Source organism: Staurois parvus, unplaced genomic scaffold (assembly GCF_062004578.1).
Source record: "Staurois parvus isolate SC_StPar_1 unplaced genomic scaffold, SC_StPar_1.0 ptg000049l, whole genome shotgun sequence".
Lineage (NCBI taxonomy): Eukaryota > Metazoa > Chordata > Amphibia > Anura > Ranidae > Staurois > Staurois parvus.
The window spans coordinates 2,155,224-2,176,140 of NW_028317845.1; the positions used below are offsets into that span (position 1 = coordinate 2,155,224).

At 39.9% G+C, this 20,917-nt stretch overlaps 1 protein-coding gene across 7 annotated transcripts in view; it reads right to left on the bottom strand.

Moving 5' to 3' along the window:
• The window catches only part of SNED1 (sushi, nidogen and EGF like domains 1), a 269,441-nt gene that overhangs the window by 177,989 nt on the left and 70,535 nt on the right, over positions 1–20,917 (bottom strand). For all 7 annotated transcript variants that reach the window (XM_089665825.1, XM_089665812.1, XM_089665819.1 and 4 more), the window contains exon 2: positions 103–390. In XM_089665825.1, coding sequence (XP_089521951.1) covers positions 103–390 — 288 coding nt within the window. The remainder of the gene's footprint in view (positions 1–102; positions 391–20,917) is intronic.

Here is a 20,917-nt window from a genome sequence, read left to right on the forward strand (position 1 = left end):
TACTATAAACCTAATCCATAATTTGGCAAAGTGAGGGGGCAGTGTCAATTTAGCCCTGGAGCAGACTATAGCAGAACTAAGAATAATATTGATGATACTTACAGGTGAATTGGCATCTCCACCATAGAAAGTAACTCTGTGCCAAGTGGCAATGAAAACCCATGTGGCATTGAATTCAGGCAGTTCAGGAAAATAAGAGTTGACATCTCTGCTTGCATGGTTTAAAACTCTGGGATCCTGTGTCTCTCGATAAAAAACATCCCCTCCTCTACGATTGTCTACATCAGCCCAAAAAGCAGCTACCACACGGCGGTCACCAGAGATTGGAAATGCCACAGGAGTAAATTGGGACACTTCTCGCAGGAAAGAGACAACCCCATTATTGTTTACCTGCAACACAAAATAACAAATTTATCATTAAAAATATTAAATTTTCTGCATTCAGTATGAGAGCAATACAGGTTTGCCATTATGGACCTTTTGGAAATGCTTGTTGTTTGGCTGTCATGCTGACCCACTGGCTTCAGTATAGTCACTGAAGTAAGCATACCAGGGTAGAAGGCAGAAGTCCTTACCTACATATTTGTCTGTAAGTACTGAAAGCAAGTGGGTCAACATAACAATCAACATTTTCAGGAGAAGCCTGCACCGGCATTCTACAAATCAGTTGTGACAGGTTATTTTAGGTATATTTTGCCTTTAAAATGGCTGTAAACCCTTACAGTGCCTTGAAAAAGTATTAATACCTCTTGAAATTTTCCACATTTTGTCATGTTAAAACCAAAAATGTAAGTGTACTTTATTGGGATTTTATGTAACCAACACAAAGTGACACATAACTGTGAAGTGGAAGGAAAATGATAAATGTTTTTTCAAATTTTTTACAAATAAATATGTGAAAAGTGTAGCGTGCATTTGTATTCAGCCCTCTTTACCCAGATATCCCTAATTAAAATCTAGTGGAACCAATTGCCTTCAGAAGTCACCTAATTAGTAAATAGAGTCCAACTGTGTGTATTTTAATCTCAATATCAATACAGCTGTTCTATGAAGCCCTCAGAGGTTTGTTAGAGAACATGAGTGAATAAACAGCATCATGAAGGCCAAGGAACGCACTAGGCAGGTCAGGGATAAAGTAGTGTAAAGCAGGGTTAGGTTATAAAAAAAAAATTCCAAGCTTTGAACATCTCACAGAGCACTGTTCCATCCATCATCCGAAAATGGAAAGAGTTTGGCACAACTGCAAGCCTACCAAGACATGGCCGTCCATCTAAACTGACAGGCAGGGCAAGGAGAGCATTAATCAAAGAAACAGCCAAGAGGCCCATGGTAACTCTGGAGGAGCTACAGAGATCCACAGCTTAGGTGGGAAAATCTGTCCACAGGACAACTATTAGTTGTGCACTTCACAAATCTGGCCTGTATGGAAGAGTGGCAAGAAGAAAGCCATTGTTGAAAGAAAGCCATAAGAAGTCCCGTTTTCAGTTTGCAAGAAGCAATGTGGAGGACACAGCAAATGTGGAAGGTGCTCTGGTCAGATGAGACCAACACTGAACTTTTTGGCCTAAAAGCAAAACACTATGTGTGGTGGAAAACTAACACTGCACATCTCCCTGAACACACCATCCGCACTGTGAAACATGGTGGTGGCAGCATCATGTTGTGGGAATGCTTTTCTTCATCAGGGATAGGGAAGATGATCAGAATTGATAGAAAGATGGATGGAGCCAAATACAGGGCAATCTTAGAAGAAAACCTGTTAAGAGTCTGCAAAAGACGTGGGACTGGGGTGGAGGTTCACCTTCCAGCAGGATAACGACCCTAAACAAAGAGCCAGAGCTACAATGGAATGGTTTACATCAAAGCATATTCATGTATTAGAATGGCCCAGTCAAAGTTCAGACCTAAATCCAATGGAGAATCTGTTGCAAGACTTGAAAATTGCTGTTCACCGACGCTCTCCATCCAATCTGATAGAGCTTGAGCTATTTTGCAAAGAAGAATGGGCAACAATTTCACTCTCTAGATGTGCAAAGCTGGTAGATATACCCCAAAAGACTTGCAGCTGTAATTGCAGCAAAAGGTGGTTCTACAAAGTATTGACTTGGGGGCTGAATACAAATGCACCCCACACATTTTAAAAAATGTATTTGTAACAAATTTTGAAAACCATTTATCATTTTCTTTCCACTTCACAATTATGTGCCACTTTGTGTTGATCTATCACATAAAATCCCAACAAAATACATTTACATTTAACATGACAAAATGTGGAAGATTTCAAGTAGTATGAATACTTTTTCAAGGCACTGTACACATACCCAGTGAAGTGACTGGCTTCAGGCAATACACAGAAATTAAACAAATCCTCCTATATAAGTTGTACCTGTTTACCTGAAATTCCTCTTCACTACATCTGTTTAAAGTCCAGAATTTATAAAGCTTGTCTGAGCTGTCAGCAAACAGGGCAGAGAGCTGGAAAACACTTTTCAGAGCTCAGTGAGGACAGCCCTGAGAGCTGATTGGACGGAAGAGACAGACCCCTTTCACACAGCACACAGGAACAGAGCTGAGGCTGTCAATCACAGGCTGTGTGCTAGAGCTCCCTCCCCTGTCACGCTTTTTGTCTTAATGTCAGGAAAATGTGTCAGAAGTGACTGATGCTGATAGCAGAGGAACAAAGCAGCAGACAGAAATGACACTTAATGCTCTGGATTCAGAGTACACACTATAGAGGGATGTGCTTTGCTGGAAAGTTGTGTTGAGAGCCACCTATACAGCAATCTGGTGGCACTTGTATTTCTCTGATAACCATTGCCAAAATAGAAATAAAATTAAACTGTTACTAAACCTCGGAACCTGCATTCACTATATCTTGTCTCCCAGAGTACAAAGAACATGGACATGCAATTATATTAGTAAATATAAACTACTAAACACCTTTTCTCATCAGCAGTTGGAGTAATCTTGCGACTTCTATCAGCGTCCAGAAGAGCATTGGTTAAAACTTGTAGGAGTTTTCATTCTCCCACGATTGTCCTATGAGGCTGCATGACCCCTGACCCTCTGTCTAGACAGCGCTGATTGGTCCTGTGCTGATCACATGCACTCTCCCAGGAAACAACAAATCTCTAGCAATACACACCAAACTGAGCATGTGCAACTTGTCCTCAAGGCTCTGTTTTATCATCAGATGGTTTGGGGACTGTGAAAGAAGGGGAGGTTCAGATAAGAAAGGATAAAGCATCCTTTTTACACAATGCGGAGGATTAACCCCTTAAGATTCCACAGTGAGTATAACAAGCATGCTTTACTGCATATTCAGACTGATTTTATTGTCGTGGGTTTAGTGACACTTTAACAGTTGCGGTAAAAGAAATAAATAGTGAAAATATAAAGATTTATTAATATCTATGATAAAACAATACAAAAACTCAGTAAAAACATAGTTTTCAAATAATAAAGCAAACATGAGCTAATTTTTTGTTTTTATTTATTTTATTTGAACATTTTTTCATTTAACTTTATTGCTGTCACAAGGGGGCTGACAAGCATTTCACAGTCTCCTAAACGTGATCAGGTGGCTCTATGGGGTCCTAGACCTGTACTCTAGGGATGCACTGATACCAGTTTTTTAGGACTGAGTATGAGTATCGATATTTTTTTTCAAGCTGATACTAATTACCAATACCTAATTTTAGTGTCATGTGACAGTTATTTTTAAACTAATGGAAAATTGCCCTTGGATGCATTTATGTTTTACAAATAACGTTCAGCTCACCTGTCTCTGCCCTGGTAGTGTAGCAGTAGAGCACTTGCCAGAGCTTCTGCTGTCCGGATGTCACGTCTCACACTGTCGCACCCTTACTGACATGTGTGACGTCAGACATGTGTGACGTCAGACATCTGAAAGCCACTCTCGTGTAACATCCTCCTGCATCTCACCATAAAGGCAGTGGTTACAGTCTGTGGACTCGAAGGTATCAGTTTTAGTATCGTAGCATTTGCATGAGCACAAGTACTCATACAAATACTTAAGTGATGCTAAAGGCTCATTTTTTTGGGGGAAAATAACAAACATGTTATACTTACCTGCTTCATGCAGTGGTTTTGCACAGAGCAGCCTGGATCCTCCTCTTCTTGGGTCCCCTGCAGGCTCTCCTGGCCTCTCCCTCCTGTCAGGTTCCCCCACAGCAAGCAACTTGCTATGAAAGCACCCACTGCTCCATGTGTCCATTCACACATGTAAATTGCTTGGCCCCGCCCCCTCTCTCCTCACTGGCTGACTGGCTGTGATTGACAGCAATGGCTCCCGCTTGCTGTCTCAGCCAATGAGGAGGCAGGCTGTCATTCAAATCACTGGATCACGGTAGGGCTCAGGTAAGTATTGAGGGGACTGGGGGCACTGCTCCACAAAGGTTTTTTACCTTCATGCATAGAAGGCAGGAAGGTAAAAAACCATCAGCCTTTACAACCACTTTAATATCGGCACCAATACTGCTATTGGTAACTGTGCACCACTACCCTGCTCTACTAAAGAAAAAACATTTTGAATTTAAGGCTGGGTTGTTCCTTTTAAACAATTGTCAATGCCACAGTAAATGGGGGAATATCTCCTTAGCAGAACTCCACATAGTGGTTAAAACTTAGAAGGGGTTCTAACCCTTCCCCACTTTATGTAAAATTAAAAAGAAAAATGACTGGTCTGATATATGGGATGTTCCATTTAAACAGATAGTCTCTGTTAGGGATCGTTTAATACAATTTAAAAGCACACATAGTGCCTATTACACCCCTCACAAGCTCCACAAGCTCAACCCGACTCTTTCTCCAGCTTGCTGGAGATGTGATCCAGTAAAGGGGGATTTTTTTTATATCTTTTGGATTTGCCCAGTTATCATGGCTTACTGGCAGTCGGTGGAGGATGTTATTGGCTCTGTAGCTCAGACCCCTTATTTCCTTTCTCCCCAAATATGGTTGTTAGGCCTGGCAGATGGCCTTTTGCTCACGGTGGCTGGGAAGACTTTAATTGGCTTGCTTTTGTTTTATGCTAGAAAAGCAATAACACTCCATTGGAAGAAACCCTCTGCCCCCACTATTGCTTACTGAAAACAGTTGGTTAATAACACTATACCACTTTATAAAAATACCTATGCACATAGGGGTTGTGTTTGTAAATTTGACAAAATTTGGGCAAAGTGGCCGGATTATGTAGCCACAGTGTAACTACCACTCTATCTGCTGATTCGACCCGGGGTCAGCAAGGCCTGAAACATATATGTCCTCTTTTTATCCTACTTTGCAGGGAGGGGTCCCTAATGGATACTTATCCTCTCAAGATACTGTATTTTAGCACAAACCACACACAGCTTAATAACCTGGATTTTGTATTTTGTTTGTATTTTTTGTTTTCGGTGCTGTACTGAAAGTACTTATTATTCTTATTATTATTATTACATCGAGTTTATATAGCGCCAAAGGGTTTGCTCAGCGCTGTACAATAGGGGGGACAATACATGGCACAGTACAACAAAAAAAGACAGCGTACGAGGGGTAAGAGGGCCCTACTCTTTCAAGCTTACAATCTAGGAGGGAGGGGGTAGTGGAACAATAGGAAGTGGCTGAGGGGGATGAAGTGGCTGCGGGGGATGAAGTGGTGGGAGGAATGAGGGAGAATGGCTGTTAGGTGAGGGTGGGGTAGGCTTCCCTGAAGAGATGGGTTTTGAGGGAGCGCCTGAATGTGGGGAGGGAAGGCGACAGTCGGATGGATTGGGGCAGTGAGTTCCAGAGGATAGGGGAGGACCTGGAGAAGTCCTGCAGTCGTGCATGGGAGGAGGAGACCAGGGAGCAGGATAGAAGGAGGTCCTGTGAGGAGCAAAGGGTACGGGTAGGGTGGTACTTGGGGATCAGGTCGGTGAGGTAGTCAGGGGCAGTGTTATGAACGGCTTTGTAGGTCAGGATTAGAAGTTTAAATTTGATGCGTTGGGCAATCGGGAGCCAGTGGAGGGAGAGGCAGAGGGGGGTGGCAGAGGTGGAGCAGGTGGTGAGGTGGATGAGTCTGGCCGCTGAGTTCAGGATGGTCTGGAGCAGGAAGAGCCTGCACTTGGGTAGGCCAGTGAGAAGAGAGTTGCAATAGTCAAGGCGTGAGATGATGAGGGAGTGTACAAGAAGTTTGGTGGTGTCTGGGGTGAGGAAGGCACGTATCTTGGCAATATTGCGGAGATGGAGCCTGCAGGTGTTTGTAAGTGATTTGACATGAGGCAGGAAGGAGAGGTTCGAGTCAAGAATGACGCCAAGGACTTTGGCTTACTTAAACTTGGTTTGATTTAGGCTTGCCTGCTCCTGCGTGTGTTGAGCTGCCTATTTAGTTTTTGTGCTCTGTCTTTTACACGTATTGAAAACAATAAATAGTTGTTATTAAAAAAAAAAAAAAAAAAAAAAAAAATTTTGGTTGGACGTACACTTTAACTATTCATTCTCCAGCAGATACCTGCTAGCCGATCATGGTTTCATGGAGATCTAGAGATGTTTTTATTTGACAAAACATCCTGGCAGTGCCCTGGATGTTCCCAGTGCAGCTCTAAAAAGGCAGGAAGAAAAAGGGAAATGTAAAAGGGTATATTTGCATACAGACTAGATTTGTCTGGATATTATTAAAGAAGCCAAAGGATTTAAAGAAAAGTTGTTGTTTTTTTTAAAGCAGTTAACTAATTTTAACATCAATGTAAAAAATGGGTAAGCTACTCTTGAATGTGGAAGCCTTGGTAGAGAGAAAAAAAATAAGAAACCAAGATTGCTCTGCAATAAAAGACATTTTTGTCTATGCAAATATAGCGTATATTCGAATGATAGGACTCTACCGAACAGTATGCTACATTAGTACTTGTATACTAATCATATTATTTTCTGAAACCCCATTTGGTTACAAGTGCTGTTCCAAACGCACATCAATCTGCTATGATAATCCACTACATTCAGGTGCTCATCCAGCCCTTATAATATTAAGCCAGTGCCGTGCTGTATTCACACCGTTGTCACCCAGTGCCACAAACAAAACAATTATCAAAATAAAAATACTGTATATAGAATAATCTTATAATACATAAATAATGTGAGTCCTTCAACAATATAGTCCATATGATAATGCTCATGTCCAAGTCCTTATTTTGCATTTATCCTTTTAAAAAATCTTTTAGTGAGTTCTTCACATACAATCGTGATCAAAACCACCATGTATTGTCACCAACATACAGATGCTCTCACCTTCTATATATGGCCAAAATGTATTTTAGGTCAAGATGCACTTTCCCTTTTAACCAGGGTTGGTATAGCCAATATTTTATTAAAATAATTAAAATCACACTCAAATTATCTGGTGCACCTCAGTATAACAACAATTTTCCCCTTAAGAAAACTGTATTTCTGTTCTCTCACAAAAAAGTGACCTGCTCACTTCTGGTTTTGCAACGTGACGTCATTGGCTCCTCCCTACGCACTACGTCATAGGTCATATGCTATCATCATCCAGGCCTGCTATACTAATGTGTGATCCAAAGACGCCACACTCTTGACAGCCCACATACCAGATAAAGATGTGTAGCAGCCCCAGCCTAGGCTCCTTAAGTGGTGTGGCCCAGGAGGAGCTTAGGCTGAGGCTGCTTCACATCTTAACTTAGTATGCGGGCTGTCAGGAGTGCGACGTCTTTGAATCACACAAGTGATTATGTGAGCTTGTAAATTTCTATAATATTATAAAAATGTCAGTCGGATCATTTATTGCATGTATCAATTATTTTCACTACAGTTGTACTCAAACATACCCTTGGAAAATTAGTAATATACAGTATGTACCATTTTTGAAGAAAACATGAGTGAGCAGGCAAAGCACATTTCTTTTATTTCTTATGGGATACATATTCCACTGTAGGTTATAACAGAATGGCACAGTTATAAAACAAAACATGGCAACAAGTAAACAAATGAAATTACCCCTGATCAAAAGTCTGCATACCCTAAGTTCTTAATGAGCATTGCTCTATTTAGCATCAATGACAGTGTGCCGTCTTTTGTAATAGTTGTCTATGAGGCCCTGAATTATCGCAGGTGGTATAGCTGCCCATTTGTCTTGGCAAAATGCCTCCAGGTCATGCAAAGTCTTTGGTCATCTTGCATGAACAGCACATTTGAGATCTACTCAGAGTGGCTTGGTTATATTAAGGTCAGGGGACTGTAATGACCACTCCAGAACCTTCACCTTTTTATGCTGTAACCACTAGAGAGTCAACTTGGCCTTGTGCCTAGGGTCATTGTCATGCTGGAAAGTCCAAGATCATCTCATGCAGAAGAAAGCAAATTGTCTGCCAGTATTTTCTGATAACATTCTGCATTCATGTTGCCATCAATTATCGTAAGATTTCCCGTGCCTTTAGAGCTCACACCCACAAAACATCAGTGAGACATCACCATGCTTCACAGTGGATATGGTATTCTTGTTGCTATAGGCCTTGTTGACCCCTCTCCAAGAATATCTCTTATGGTTGTGACCATAAATCTCTATTCTGGTCTCGTCGCTCCAGAGTACAGTCTGCCAGAAGCTGTGAGGCGTGTCAAAGTGATGTCAGGCATATTGCAATTGGACTTTTTTGTGGAAATGGTGAAGTAAAGGCTTCTTTCTGGCAACTAGACCATGCAGCTCACTTTTGCTCAAGTATCATCATGTTGTGCTCCTTGAAACAACCGTCTTTTTGCAGAGCATTCAGTATTTCTCCTGAGGTTACCTGTGGATTTTTATTTGTATCCCAAACAATTCTTCTGGCAGTTGTGGCTGTAATCCTTCTTGGTCTACCTGAACTTGGCTTTTTATCAAGAGATCCCCAAATTTTCCACTTCTTAATACGTTATTAAACAGGTTTTACTTGCAAATTTAAGGTTTTGGTTATCTTTTTATTTTATTTTCTAAAGTTACATTGCTTATGATGCAGACAGTTCTTTTCTCCTCTACATGGCTCAGTATCTAGCCTGCTCTGTGCAGAGCTAACAAATTCATTGACTATTTATACACAGACACTAATTGCAATTTAAAAAGCCACAGATGTGGGAAATTCACATTTAATTTCCATTTTAACCTGTATTTGTCACCAAGGCCAAACATTTCAGAGTATGTAAACTTTTGATCAGGGCCATTTGGGTGATTACTGCTATCATTATAATTTAAAAAAACCAAAAAAACTATGTGATAATAAATGGCTTCATATGACCACTATCCTTAAATAAAAGACAGTTTTGTAGCATGATCAGTCATATTTTCAATACCAATGCCAACATTTCACGATTTATGCCAGGGTATGCAACTCTATACAGTATGTTAGCAATACATTTTAAAAGATCTCCTAAAAGAGACTGAAATGAAGAAAATGTAGTCTTTCACTTTACACTACTAAATTGTAATCTAAAACAGACATGTTTAGATAAGCCACACAAACAGAATATATAAAATTGTGTATCCATTTATTTCATTAGGTTTGCTTTACTGTCTTATGCTATGAAATGCTTGCCAGTGTATTTCACAACAGCAGAAGGTACATTGTTTTTTAAATATTTCAGCATGTTTTAGGTAACAATTGAATACAATACAAGCTGTACATTTTTGTCATCAGCACTCAGGACCTCTACGTAAAAATAGTCATTTTATCTGAAGGCAGGTTGCTGACTATGTTGATCTACGATTGAAATTCCTGTTAGCCACTTGTCTTTATTGGAATGCTTCCTGATTGTACACATTTTGTTGCTGTATGTTGCTACATGTACGAGAATGCTACCTATTAACTTTTGTGGCGCCAACCTGACCCTAGTTGGTATTATATTGTCATTTTTTATCCTATGAGATCCTTCTTAATTATCCTTATTTTGTATTCATAAATATTTAAATAAACAGATAAAAAATGTGTTCTTTTATTAAATTCTATTAAAATCTGTAATACAATGAAGTTTGCTTTATCACAATGGCACGCTAGATTCGTTCCCGGATGGAGAACAGTTTGACTAAGAGCCCAGATTAGTTAAAAACATTGCGTTGTGATGAAGCAAATTTTTGTACTGTCAATTTTAATAAGTTTTAATAAAAGAGCAGATGACAATCATTTACATTTGTTGCTTTTTTTCAAGATTGCTGAGGGAGGAGTTGTCCTGGCATCAGGCATAGATTAAGGTGTGGGTTCCTACATTAGAAGTGAAGATACTGTACAAGCTGTTACATGTGCTAAAAACAAATTCTATTACATGCCCTGTTTTTTATAATTTACATTAAATATTGGGATTTAAAGCATTATTAGCCCATTATTAAAGCAAAAATGTTATATATTGCAGCATACCAATTATTTTAACCCCTTTCCGCCAGCATCACACAAACTGAACTGGGCTTTTTTCCATGGGGCCGCATATGTGCGTACCTGTCTTTGTGCTGGGAGCACGCAGCATAGCGCGCTCCCAGCACTAAGACCGAGGTGTCACTGAGAGCCCCAGGTCCCGTTCTAATGATCGGGACCTGGGATTCCCAATTCCCAGTCACATGATTGGTTATCACAGTGATCAGTCATTCTACAGCCCGCCCCCCCTTATTTTTTTTTCTCTATGAATGGAGGAGAGAGATACATTGTATCTCTCTCTCTCCTTGCATAGAGGAAAACAAAAACAAAAACTGTTTGTTAAAAATCCTAGATTGTAAGCTCGAAAGAGCAGGGCCGTTGAACCCCTTGTGTATTGTTTGTTGCTGTATTGTCTCATGTTCTGTCCCCCACTATAATGTACAGAGCTGAGCAAACCTTTTTGGCGCTATATAAATACTGTATAATAATAATAATAATAATAAAAAAAATAAATATTAAAAACTTAAAGAAAAAATACCTAGATCAGGTTTGATCTAGTTCAGTGCAAGGGTCAGTGTTTGGGCCAAGGTCAAGGTCAAAGGTCAGGATTATTTTTTTTAATTGGTATCAGTATCAGTGTGGTTTAGGTAAAAAAACAAAAAACAAAAGGTGCACTATTGATTCTGGGCTGTACTGTGGGTACAAACAACAAATAACATACACATATATGGCATTGCTGTGATCGTAAAGAGCTGGAAAATTTATTTTGGGTTGTTCTTTGGTGGTAGGTTATGGTAGTAACAAGAAACACACAGCTAAATTTAAAAAAATTATTTTTTTTTTTACTATTTTGAAACAGTTTTCCTTTGATAATAAAAAAAAATCCAAAAAGATATCCATTACCATTTACCACCAAATGAAAGCCCAATTTGTCCTGAAAAAAACAAGATATAATCCACCTGGATGTACAAAGTAGCTGTGATGATATGTACAGTTTTACTAACATGTCAAAGTTGCACGATTGTGCTTAGGCGTTAGGATTTGTTTTTCCCTTAGGCATGAAGGGGTTAATCTATTTTTTTTAACTTTATTTTTACCTGTAACATGCTTTCTGTCTTCTGGTGTCTGCACTCTGGGTTAACGAACAACAGAGACACCTTTGGACAGCATTGTCAGTCTAGGGAGAGGGTAGTGTTAGGTGCTCTAGCAAATTTAGTTGGACTTGATTATCAAATTAAAGCCAAACTCCAGCGAACACTTTTCAAGCAGTTATAGCAATATTTTTTTTTCCTTTTGGGATAAAGGTTTTACATACAGTTGACCACTGTAAGCACCCTTGTTAGTGTTAAAGAAGAACTAAACTTCCAAAGGAAGTTAGTTCTGAATAATACTCCCCATTTCCACAAGCAAAATTGCATGATTTTTTTCTTTCCTTACTAAATTTTGTCATTGTTAGCCCTGCCCCTACCGCCATTCTACTGCCTTGGCCAGAATGACACTTACCTGGTCCTACAACCTTCCTGAATACTTACATGACATCTCCCAGGCTTGCAGGACTGTCACACAGAGCCCCTGGGGGGGGGGGCGTTTTGGTGGGCAGTCTGGCGCATCATCGGAGCTGGTTACCTACACCAGGAAGAGGCAAGAAGCTGAAAAGGACCAAGATGGCGGCACAGGACACAATGAGTGGCACATGAACAACAGATCGCAGTGGGACAATACTGGATTCACTATGCGGGTGAGTATTTGCTTTGAAGAGCACTAAAAGTAAGTGTGTGTGTGTGTGGGGGGGAGTTTAGAACCGCTTGAAATAGCTTGTTTCAACCCTTTAACTGACAATTTTGCAGAACAGCTTAGTCTATAGTTGAAAAATAACAGACATACTGGCCAAAACACCAGATGACAATAGAAGGAAAAAAAAGCTAATGCAGCAACCAGATCTAAGGATTGGTAAACTGTAACATAACACATTTTTACTTTGTCGTTCAATATCACTTTAAGCAATTTGAAAAATTTCTTTGAATTTATCAATCTAAAAAGCCCTTCTCAAGAAAACTACTATCCTTAAAGGGTAACTGTTCCTCTGTAAGAATCAGGAAGCAGGCAGGCTGTTTTTGAAGAAGAGACATGCACGGTCTATTCTATAATAAAATGTCCCTACCTACCTGCTCGCTGTCTTATCCAGCACTGTAAACTTAGCTGCCCATGTGCAGCTCAGCTTACAATACCGGCCAATCTGAGTACGAAGATGCATGCACAGGAGTGATGTCACCCCCACTGGCAAATGAAGAGGAGCAAAGCACTCAGAAGAAGATGCCGATGCTGGTGAAGGACCATTGGACAGGTAAGTATTCACCCTTTAGTTCTGCTTTAAACAAATGCTAAATTATATTTGGACAATTTTATTTTGAGCATTTTAACTAGTCTTTTATAATACTGGAGACATGGATGGATGGGAGAGTTTGCTTTGAATATTAAAACTAAATTATACAGTTTTTTTGGTTTGAGGTGCTCAGATGCAGTGTTTTTCTGCTTTAATAATAGCTATGCATGTATGGAATTATAATGACCCTGTCAGATAGAATCCTGATGAAATAATCAGTGTAGATGAAAGTAAGCTAAATTTGTTTAGCTGAGGGGTTAGCTGGAATAAAAAGGTGTTTAGTTATAAAAGCTTACCATACACTTTACCACATGATTGTACAATTTTCTTTAGGAAATATGAAGGCCTTCCTGAAATATCCATTCAATTTCCACCCAGTCAGACAGGCCCTTGCACTACATAGTTGTTGGCAGATCTAAAGAAGGTTGTGCACTCAAAATGGAATATACATGCATGGTCAGTATCAGAACGATTCAAAGTGTTGAAAAAAAATCAGAAGATTTTACTAGATTGAGAAAAATATTCATGAAGTAAGCATGAGAAGGAGTTAATGGATTGTGGAGATGTTAGCAGGCTGTGGAGATTTTCAAAAGGAGTGCTGTGCAGTAAATTCTCAAAAAACACTAAAAAATGGATGTAGGCTCAACTCTGCCCCCCAATTCCCAAAAAGAGATATACTAAATAAATTAATAAATGGATTGTGAAAGAAAAAAAATTGAACTAGTATGGCGCTGGATTAATAAAAACAATGATCAACCTTTATTAAATTAAATAAATAAAACACACATACAGTGGAGATCGAAAGTTTGGGCACCCCAGCTAAAAATTTGTATTAATGTGCATAAAGAAGCCAAGGAAAGATGGAAAAATCTCCAAAAGGCATCAAATTACAGATTAGACATTCTTATAATATTTCAATAAAAGTTAGATTTTATTTCCATCATTTACACTTTCAAAATAACAGAAAACAAAAAAATGGCGTCTGCAAAAGTTTGGGCACCCTGCAGAATTTATAGAATGCACTGCCCCCTTTGCCAAGCTGAGACCTGCCAGTGTCATGGATTGTTCTCAATCATCGTCTGGGAAGACAAGGTGATGTCAATCTCAAAGGTTTTAAATGCCCAGATTCATCTGACCTTGCCCCAACAAACAGCACCATGGGTTCTTCTAAGCAGTTGTCTAGAAAACTGAAACTGAAAATAGTTGACGCTCACAAACCTGGAGAAGGCTATAAGAAGATAACAAAGCATTTTCAGATGTCAATATCCTATGTTCGGAATGTAATTTAGAAATGGCAGTCATCAGGAACAGTGGAAGTTAAAGCAAGATCTGGAAGACCAAGAAAAATATCAGACAGAACAGCTCACAGGATTGTGAGAAAAACAATTCAAAACCCACGTTTGACTGCACGATCCCTCCAGAAAGATCTGGCAGACACTGGAGTTGTGGTACACTATTCCACTATAAAGAGATACTTGTACAAATATGGTCTTCATGGAAGAGTCGTCAGAAGAACACCTCTTCTACATCCTCACCACAAAAATCATCGTTTGAACTTTGCAAATGAACATATAGACAAGCCAGATGCATTTTGGAAACAAGTTCTGTGGACCGATGAGGTTAAAATGAAACTTTTTGTCCGGAATGAGCAAAGGTACGTTTGGAGAAGAAGGGGCACAGATTTTAATGAAAAGAACCTCTGTCCAACTGTTAAGCATGGGGTTGGATCAATCATGCTTTGGGGTTGTGTTGCAGCCAGTGGCACAGGGAACATCTCACGAGTAGAAGGAAAAATGGATTCAATACAATTTCAGCAAATTTTGGATGGTAACTTGATGCCATCTGTGAAAAAGCTGAAGTGAAAGAGAGGATGGCTTCTACAAATGGATAATGATCCTAAACACACCTCGAAATCCACAGGGGATTAGATCAAGAGGCGTAAACTGAAGGTTTTTCCATGGCCTTCACAAACTCCTGACCTCAACATAATTGAAAATCTATGGATAGACCTTAAAAGAGCAGTGCGTGACAGACAGCCCAGAAATCTCAAAGAACTGGAAGACTTTTGTAAGGAAGAATGGGCAAAGATACCTCAAACAGGAATTGAAAGACTCTTGGCTGGCTACAAAAAGCGTTTACAAGCTGTGATACTTGCCAAAGGGGGCAGTACAAGATATTAACTCTGCAGGGTGCCCAAAGTTTTGCAGACGCCATTTTTTTGTTTTCTGTTATTTTGAAAGTGTAAATGATGGAAATAAAATCTAACTTTTGTTGACATATTATAAGAATGTCTAATCTGTAATTTGATGCCTTTTGGAGATTTTTCCATCTTTCCTTGGCTTCTTTATGCACATTAATACAAATTTTTAGCTGGGGTGCCCAAACTTTCGATCCCCACTGTATATATATTAAACAGACACAAATAGCATAAAACACTACCTGCCAACAAATCACATATTATTGTGGTTCCCAAAATATCATATATGATCTTCTTTACTAGAGAAACCTTATGTATAAAAATCTCTAAATATACATCAATAAATATAGTGGCCACTGTAATTTCCAGCTGGATGATATAAATATTTAAATATTCCAATACAGTATTCTATAAATATTCAGTATTCATTAAATTGCTACTATCAATAATAATAATAGTAATAAAATTGACCAATGTGTACCATAAGAGGAGCTAAAACTGCAAAGATTACATTATCCCATGGTAACATATAAAAATGTATATAGTATAGAGGACATCCAATGTTTTTATAGGATCCATGACCCAAGAATGAGATACTATATCTGGAATGTGGATATGCTTACAAAATACTGATTGTTTCCCTCTCACAGATAGCAATCAGAAGACGGTCACTTTATTTCAACTTGGCAAAGACAGATAATATAAGTGCTGTGGTCCTGAGGAGGTAATTGGGACCATAACTTGACAATTTGACCAATCCCTCCTGGCAGTTGTCAGCCACCTCCCTCTCACAAGCATCAAGATATTGTATGCAGTACCCTGTGGTCCAGTGGAGTTTACTAGATTAAACAGCCTTATCCTTCAGGAATGGAGTCACCTCCCTCTCACAGATGTTCACATATTCCATATGAGAGCTTTTGAAGTTCATTTATATATGGATACATTGCCATCATAAAAATCTATGAAGTAATTATAATGCATGGGTGTAATCATTTGCAGGGACCATGTCACTCTCTGGTCAATTCATACAGTGTTAATTCACATGCATGCATATATACTAAGTTGAGTCCCGTTTTCAATTCAATATGAATAATGCATCCTCAAGGTGATATAAAGCCATTTGAATACTCAATTAGACATGGCCAAAATGGATGGAAATGGATTCAACATCCAATAGAGAGGAAAGCAGCATATCATATCAGATGCAGTCCTTGCATTGTACAGCCAGAAAGAATATCCTCAACACATAGGCCATTGTCATCCTCAACTGGTATCAAGGGTCCCATCAAGTAGATCTGACAGTAGTATAAGACATGCCTGATTGGTTTCGCTGGCTTAAACTGGCTGCATCAGAGGCATACATGTGCAGTAAATTGCTACAGTAAGGGGTAAGCAGAGTAGCAGACAGGTGTCTTATGGTAGGTTCTGCATCTAAGGAAGCGAGAAGGGGAAGTGGGAAGACTCAGATGAAGTACTGGTGTTGTGAGGTACAGGCCTAGAAGGGCCATATATTTCTCCATCTATGCTACACAGCGCAGAGAAAAGAATATCCCACTGTGGCTAATGTATCTTGACAGCCTAGCACTGCCAGCCACTGTCAAAATACCCAAACAGCAACTGTATCTGACTGGATTCAGGCACTCTTCGGCTGACAATTTTATACCCAGCGCCTTCGATTCTTCTACTGAGGGACGACGAACAGGAGATGGCTAACAGGGTTGTTCACTGAGCAAATCTCTACCAGTTCATTCTAAATTAAATTTGCTCCATGTATAGCCAAATTAAAGCGAAGCTCCACCTAAAAAGTTCCACTTTAGGCGTCGGCCCCCGCTCTCTGTTAAGGATTGGCACCCTTGGGGAGCGGGTACCCGATTTTGACAGGTACTCGCTCCCACTTCTGCTGCAATCGCCCAGGTGATTGAAAGTTCTCCTCCCCACAGTCTTCTGGGACATGTGACAGATCCCAGAAGACTATGGGACCATTCACATGGCGCAGTACTGCTTGTCCATGCACAGTAGGAACCCAGCTGTGAATCCACAAGTTGTCACATTTTAAGATGTCAGCACCGGGGACACAGGACAGCCGGTGAACCCAGCTACAGTTTTTGTAGCTGCTGACTGCTATTTTTTTCTCTGGAGACCGGAGCTCCGCTTTAAGAGGTGTTAAAGTAAGAATTTGAAAGAAAAAGATGTTCGGTTATTAAGATAAGTGTGGTTAGCCTGAAAATATACTATGAGACATCAGTATATGCTGATGAAGGGAGAGATTTTGGCATGGAGTTGTTGCTCCAGATCAGATATGAGGAAAAGCGTGCACATCAGCTATGAGAACGGAGCAGTGAAAAAATGCGACACAAGACAAACCTACCGAAACACATTAATAGGAGTTATACTGACAGCACTGGGTTTTTTTTACTGATTGCTCAAACTAACACATATACCGAAGGGCATATATGCATTAGTATTAGTGTTTATCATTGATTATTATAGTATACAACAAGAAGAGGCAAACACTTTGCTGATCTTCTGATTCCTCACTAGCTGGGAACACAGCTTGTCATCCGTCATCCTTGACTTCAGACTGACAGCTGTAATCATTATTTCTTTTTATTGTATTTCACGTCATATCCATAAAATAGCTGGACCATAAAATTCTGCCTGAGGACATATGCCCAATGCTTGCCTCATCATCAGTCTTCTCACAGGAAAACAAACTTGTCTGCTTTGCCTAGAAAAGTTTCCTAAAATAGGGCAAATGTGCAACAAGTAGAAGTCTGCTCACCCCCATTGTATACAGCAGAGCCTGAGACTACTGCCTGTCAGCAATCTAATATTACTCTTTTCTGATGGTGCCATCATATCTTCAATCAGGTTAGAAAATAAAAACAAGTTTCAAACAGTCACATAATTCAGACATTAAAACTAAACTTCAACCTTACCTTTAGGCCTCATGCACACTGGACATTATAAAAATGCCAGAAGTGTTACCACGTTAAAAACGCGAGTTTTGCAGCATTTTGCAGCTGTTTTTCATTAGAGTTTTTTAGCAATAAAACACCTTTCTGATATTTTTAAATCCCACTTTACCATAATGCATCACTGAATAGTCATTGTGTAGTTGTTTAGTCACCATTTTCAGAGTAGAGAGCACTAGAACAGAGATAGCAGTGCGTTGTTCAGAAGCAATCTTTTTTTTGTGTTTATTATGGATCATGTAATGCAGAAAATTGATGAGACCATGCTACTAATTCTGTTAAGGACGGTGATAAGACAGAGATAGCTGGAGGAGAGAAGCAGCTGTTGACGACGATTCTGGACCCATCCTTTGATATCCCGTTGTGTATCCTCTGGATATTTTGCCAACATGTACACTGGGCTGCATAATTATCAAGAAAATTTTTTTAACTTTACGCACATGTCCATTATATCTTTTGATGATCTTCTGGAGAGGCTTCAACCAAGACTAAAAAGAGTTGACACCAAGATGTGGATGAGCATTTCACCAGAGGAACGTCTCCTTATCGCATTCATTTTTTTAAACATATCCATAATTACTGTACATACTTTGGAAATTGAATGTTTAAATATTTACATCTTTTGTTGTAGCATATTGGCTTTTAAAATTTTTTATTACTATTATTTTTTTTACATAGGCGTATTTACACTATATTGCCAAAAGTATCGGGACACTGGCCTTTACATGCACATAAACTTTAATGGCATCTCAGTTTTAGTCCGTAGGGTTCAATATTGAGTTGGCCCACCCTTTGCAGCTATAACACCTTCAACTCTTCTGGGAAGGTTGTCCACAAGGATTAGGAGTGTGTCTATGGGAAGGTTTGACCATTCTTCCAGAAGCACACTTGTGATGTCAGGCACTGATGTCAGATGGTAAGGTCTGGGAAGTTCAGGACTCTGTGCAGGCCAGTCAAGTACCTCCACCCCAAACTTACTCATCCATGTCTTTATGGACCTTGCTTTGTGCACTGGTACGAAGTCATGTTGAAGCAGGAAGGGACCATCCCAAAACTATTCCCACAAAGTTGGGAGCATTAAATTGTCCAAATGTCTTGGTCTGCTGATGCCTTAAGAGTTCCCTTCATTGGAACTAAGGGGCTAAGTCCAACCCCTGAAAAACAAGCACATACCATAATCCCCCCTCCACCAAACTTTACACTTGGCACAATCCAGTCAGGCAGGCACCATTTTCCTGGCAACCGCCAAACCCAGACACATCCATTTTACCAAAGAAGCGTGATTCGTCACTCCAGAGAACACGTCTCCACTGCTCCAGAGTCCAGTGGCTGCGTGCTTTACACCACTGCATCCAATGCTTTGCATTGCACTTGATGATGTAAGGCTTGGATGCAGCTGCTTGGCCATGGAAACCCATTGCATGAAGCTCTCCGTGCACTGTTGTTGCGCTAATCTGAAGGCCAGATGAAGTTTGGAGGTTTTTAGCAATTGACTCTGCAAACAGCTGGCGACTTCTGCTCACTGTGCGCTTCAGCATGCGCTGACCCCGCTCTGTCATTCTACGTGGCCTACCACTTCGTGGTTGAGTTGCTGTTGTTCCCAGTTGCTTCCACTTTGTTATAATACCACTAACAGTTGACTGTGGAATATTTAGTAGCAAGGAAATTTCACAGATGGACTTATTGCACAGGTGGAAACCTATCATGGTACCACGCTTGAATTCACTGAGCTCCTGAGAGCGACTCTTTCTTTCACAAATGTTTGTAGAAGCAGTCTGCATGCTTAGGTGCTTGATTTTATACACCTGTGGCTATGCAGGTGATTGGAACACTTGAATCCAATAATTTGGATGGGTGTCTCAATACTTTTGGCAATATAGTGTATGTTGTAATCATATAAAATTTTGATTATTATATATTTTATTCTAGGTTTCTGGGTTTCGTTGCACCATTATTTTTTTATTTAACCCCTTCATGCTTAAGGCTAAAACAAATCCTAATGCCTAAGCACAGTTCCAGAATTGCATTGCTGCCCTCGATGCGAAGCATGTGAGGGTAAAAAAGCCTCCGCACGCTAGCTCTCTGTATTTAAATTTAAGAAAAATATTTTTCTGTAGTTCTCCCTAGACTGGCCAGTGCAAATCTACACTTTGTGCATGTGAATGTTGGTGCATACGGGAGCTAAGGATATGTGCGCATCTTCAGACAATTTGCCTTAGAATGTGGCCTACATAAAGGACACCTCAACATTCCCCCAAGTAGGCCTCTATCCTGCAAAAAAAGTGTCAAGTCTGCCAATGGTCATTGTGGTGGATAAGGTGTTCAGACTCGCTGAGAATTTAATGCAGCCATACAGTGGTTTCGGACTCAGCCACACATATTTAGTTATCTTCTCAGCTCTGCCTGTCACGTTGTAGAATGTGCCTTTGGTATCCTCACAGGATAGTAGAGAGTCCTGCTGTCATGCATTCAGCTGGACATTGAGAATGCCATTAAAATTTATACTTGCCTGCTGTGTCAAGCACTGGAGAAACGATGCCTGCACATCCAAGTTAGCATGTCCAGTTCATGGACCTACGACGTGTTATGATCATTCGCAACCAGTTTGATTAATTTTTTGTATCACTGGATGGTGAATTGTCATGGCAGGATCAATATGTGTAATGTTATCAATCTGTTTGGTTTGCAGCAGAATGTAAATATATATGACATATACGTGACATATACTTGAGCTCAATACAGATGAAGACCTTTTCACTTTCCATCTGCGGATGGAAGAGATATGAAGTTGACCATGCTAACTACATACGTGAACTACATGCAGGTGGAAAAATGTTCACTTTCCGTCTGTGAGTGGAACAAATATGCAGTTGGCCATACTAACTACATATGCGAGCTACACAGAAATGGAAAAATTTTGTCCATAAAAGGAATTTCCTATTTGCACACAGGTCAGACACTGAAAACAAGAGCAGAAAAGCACACTGGGAAATATAGG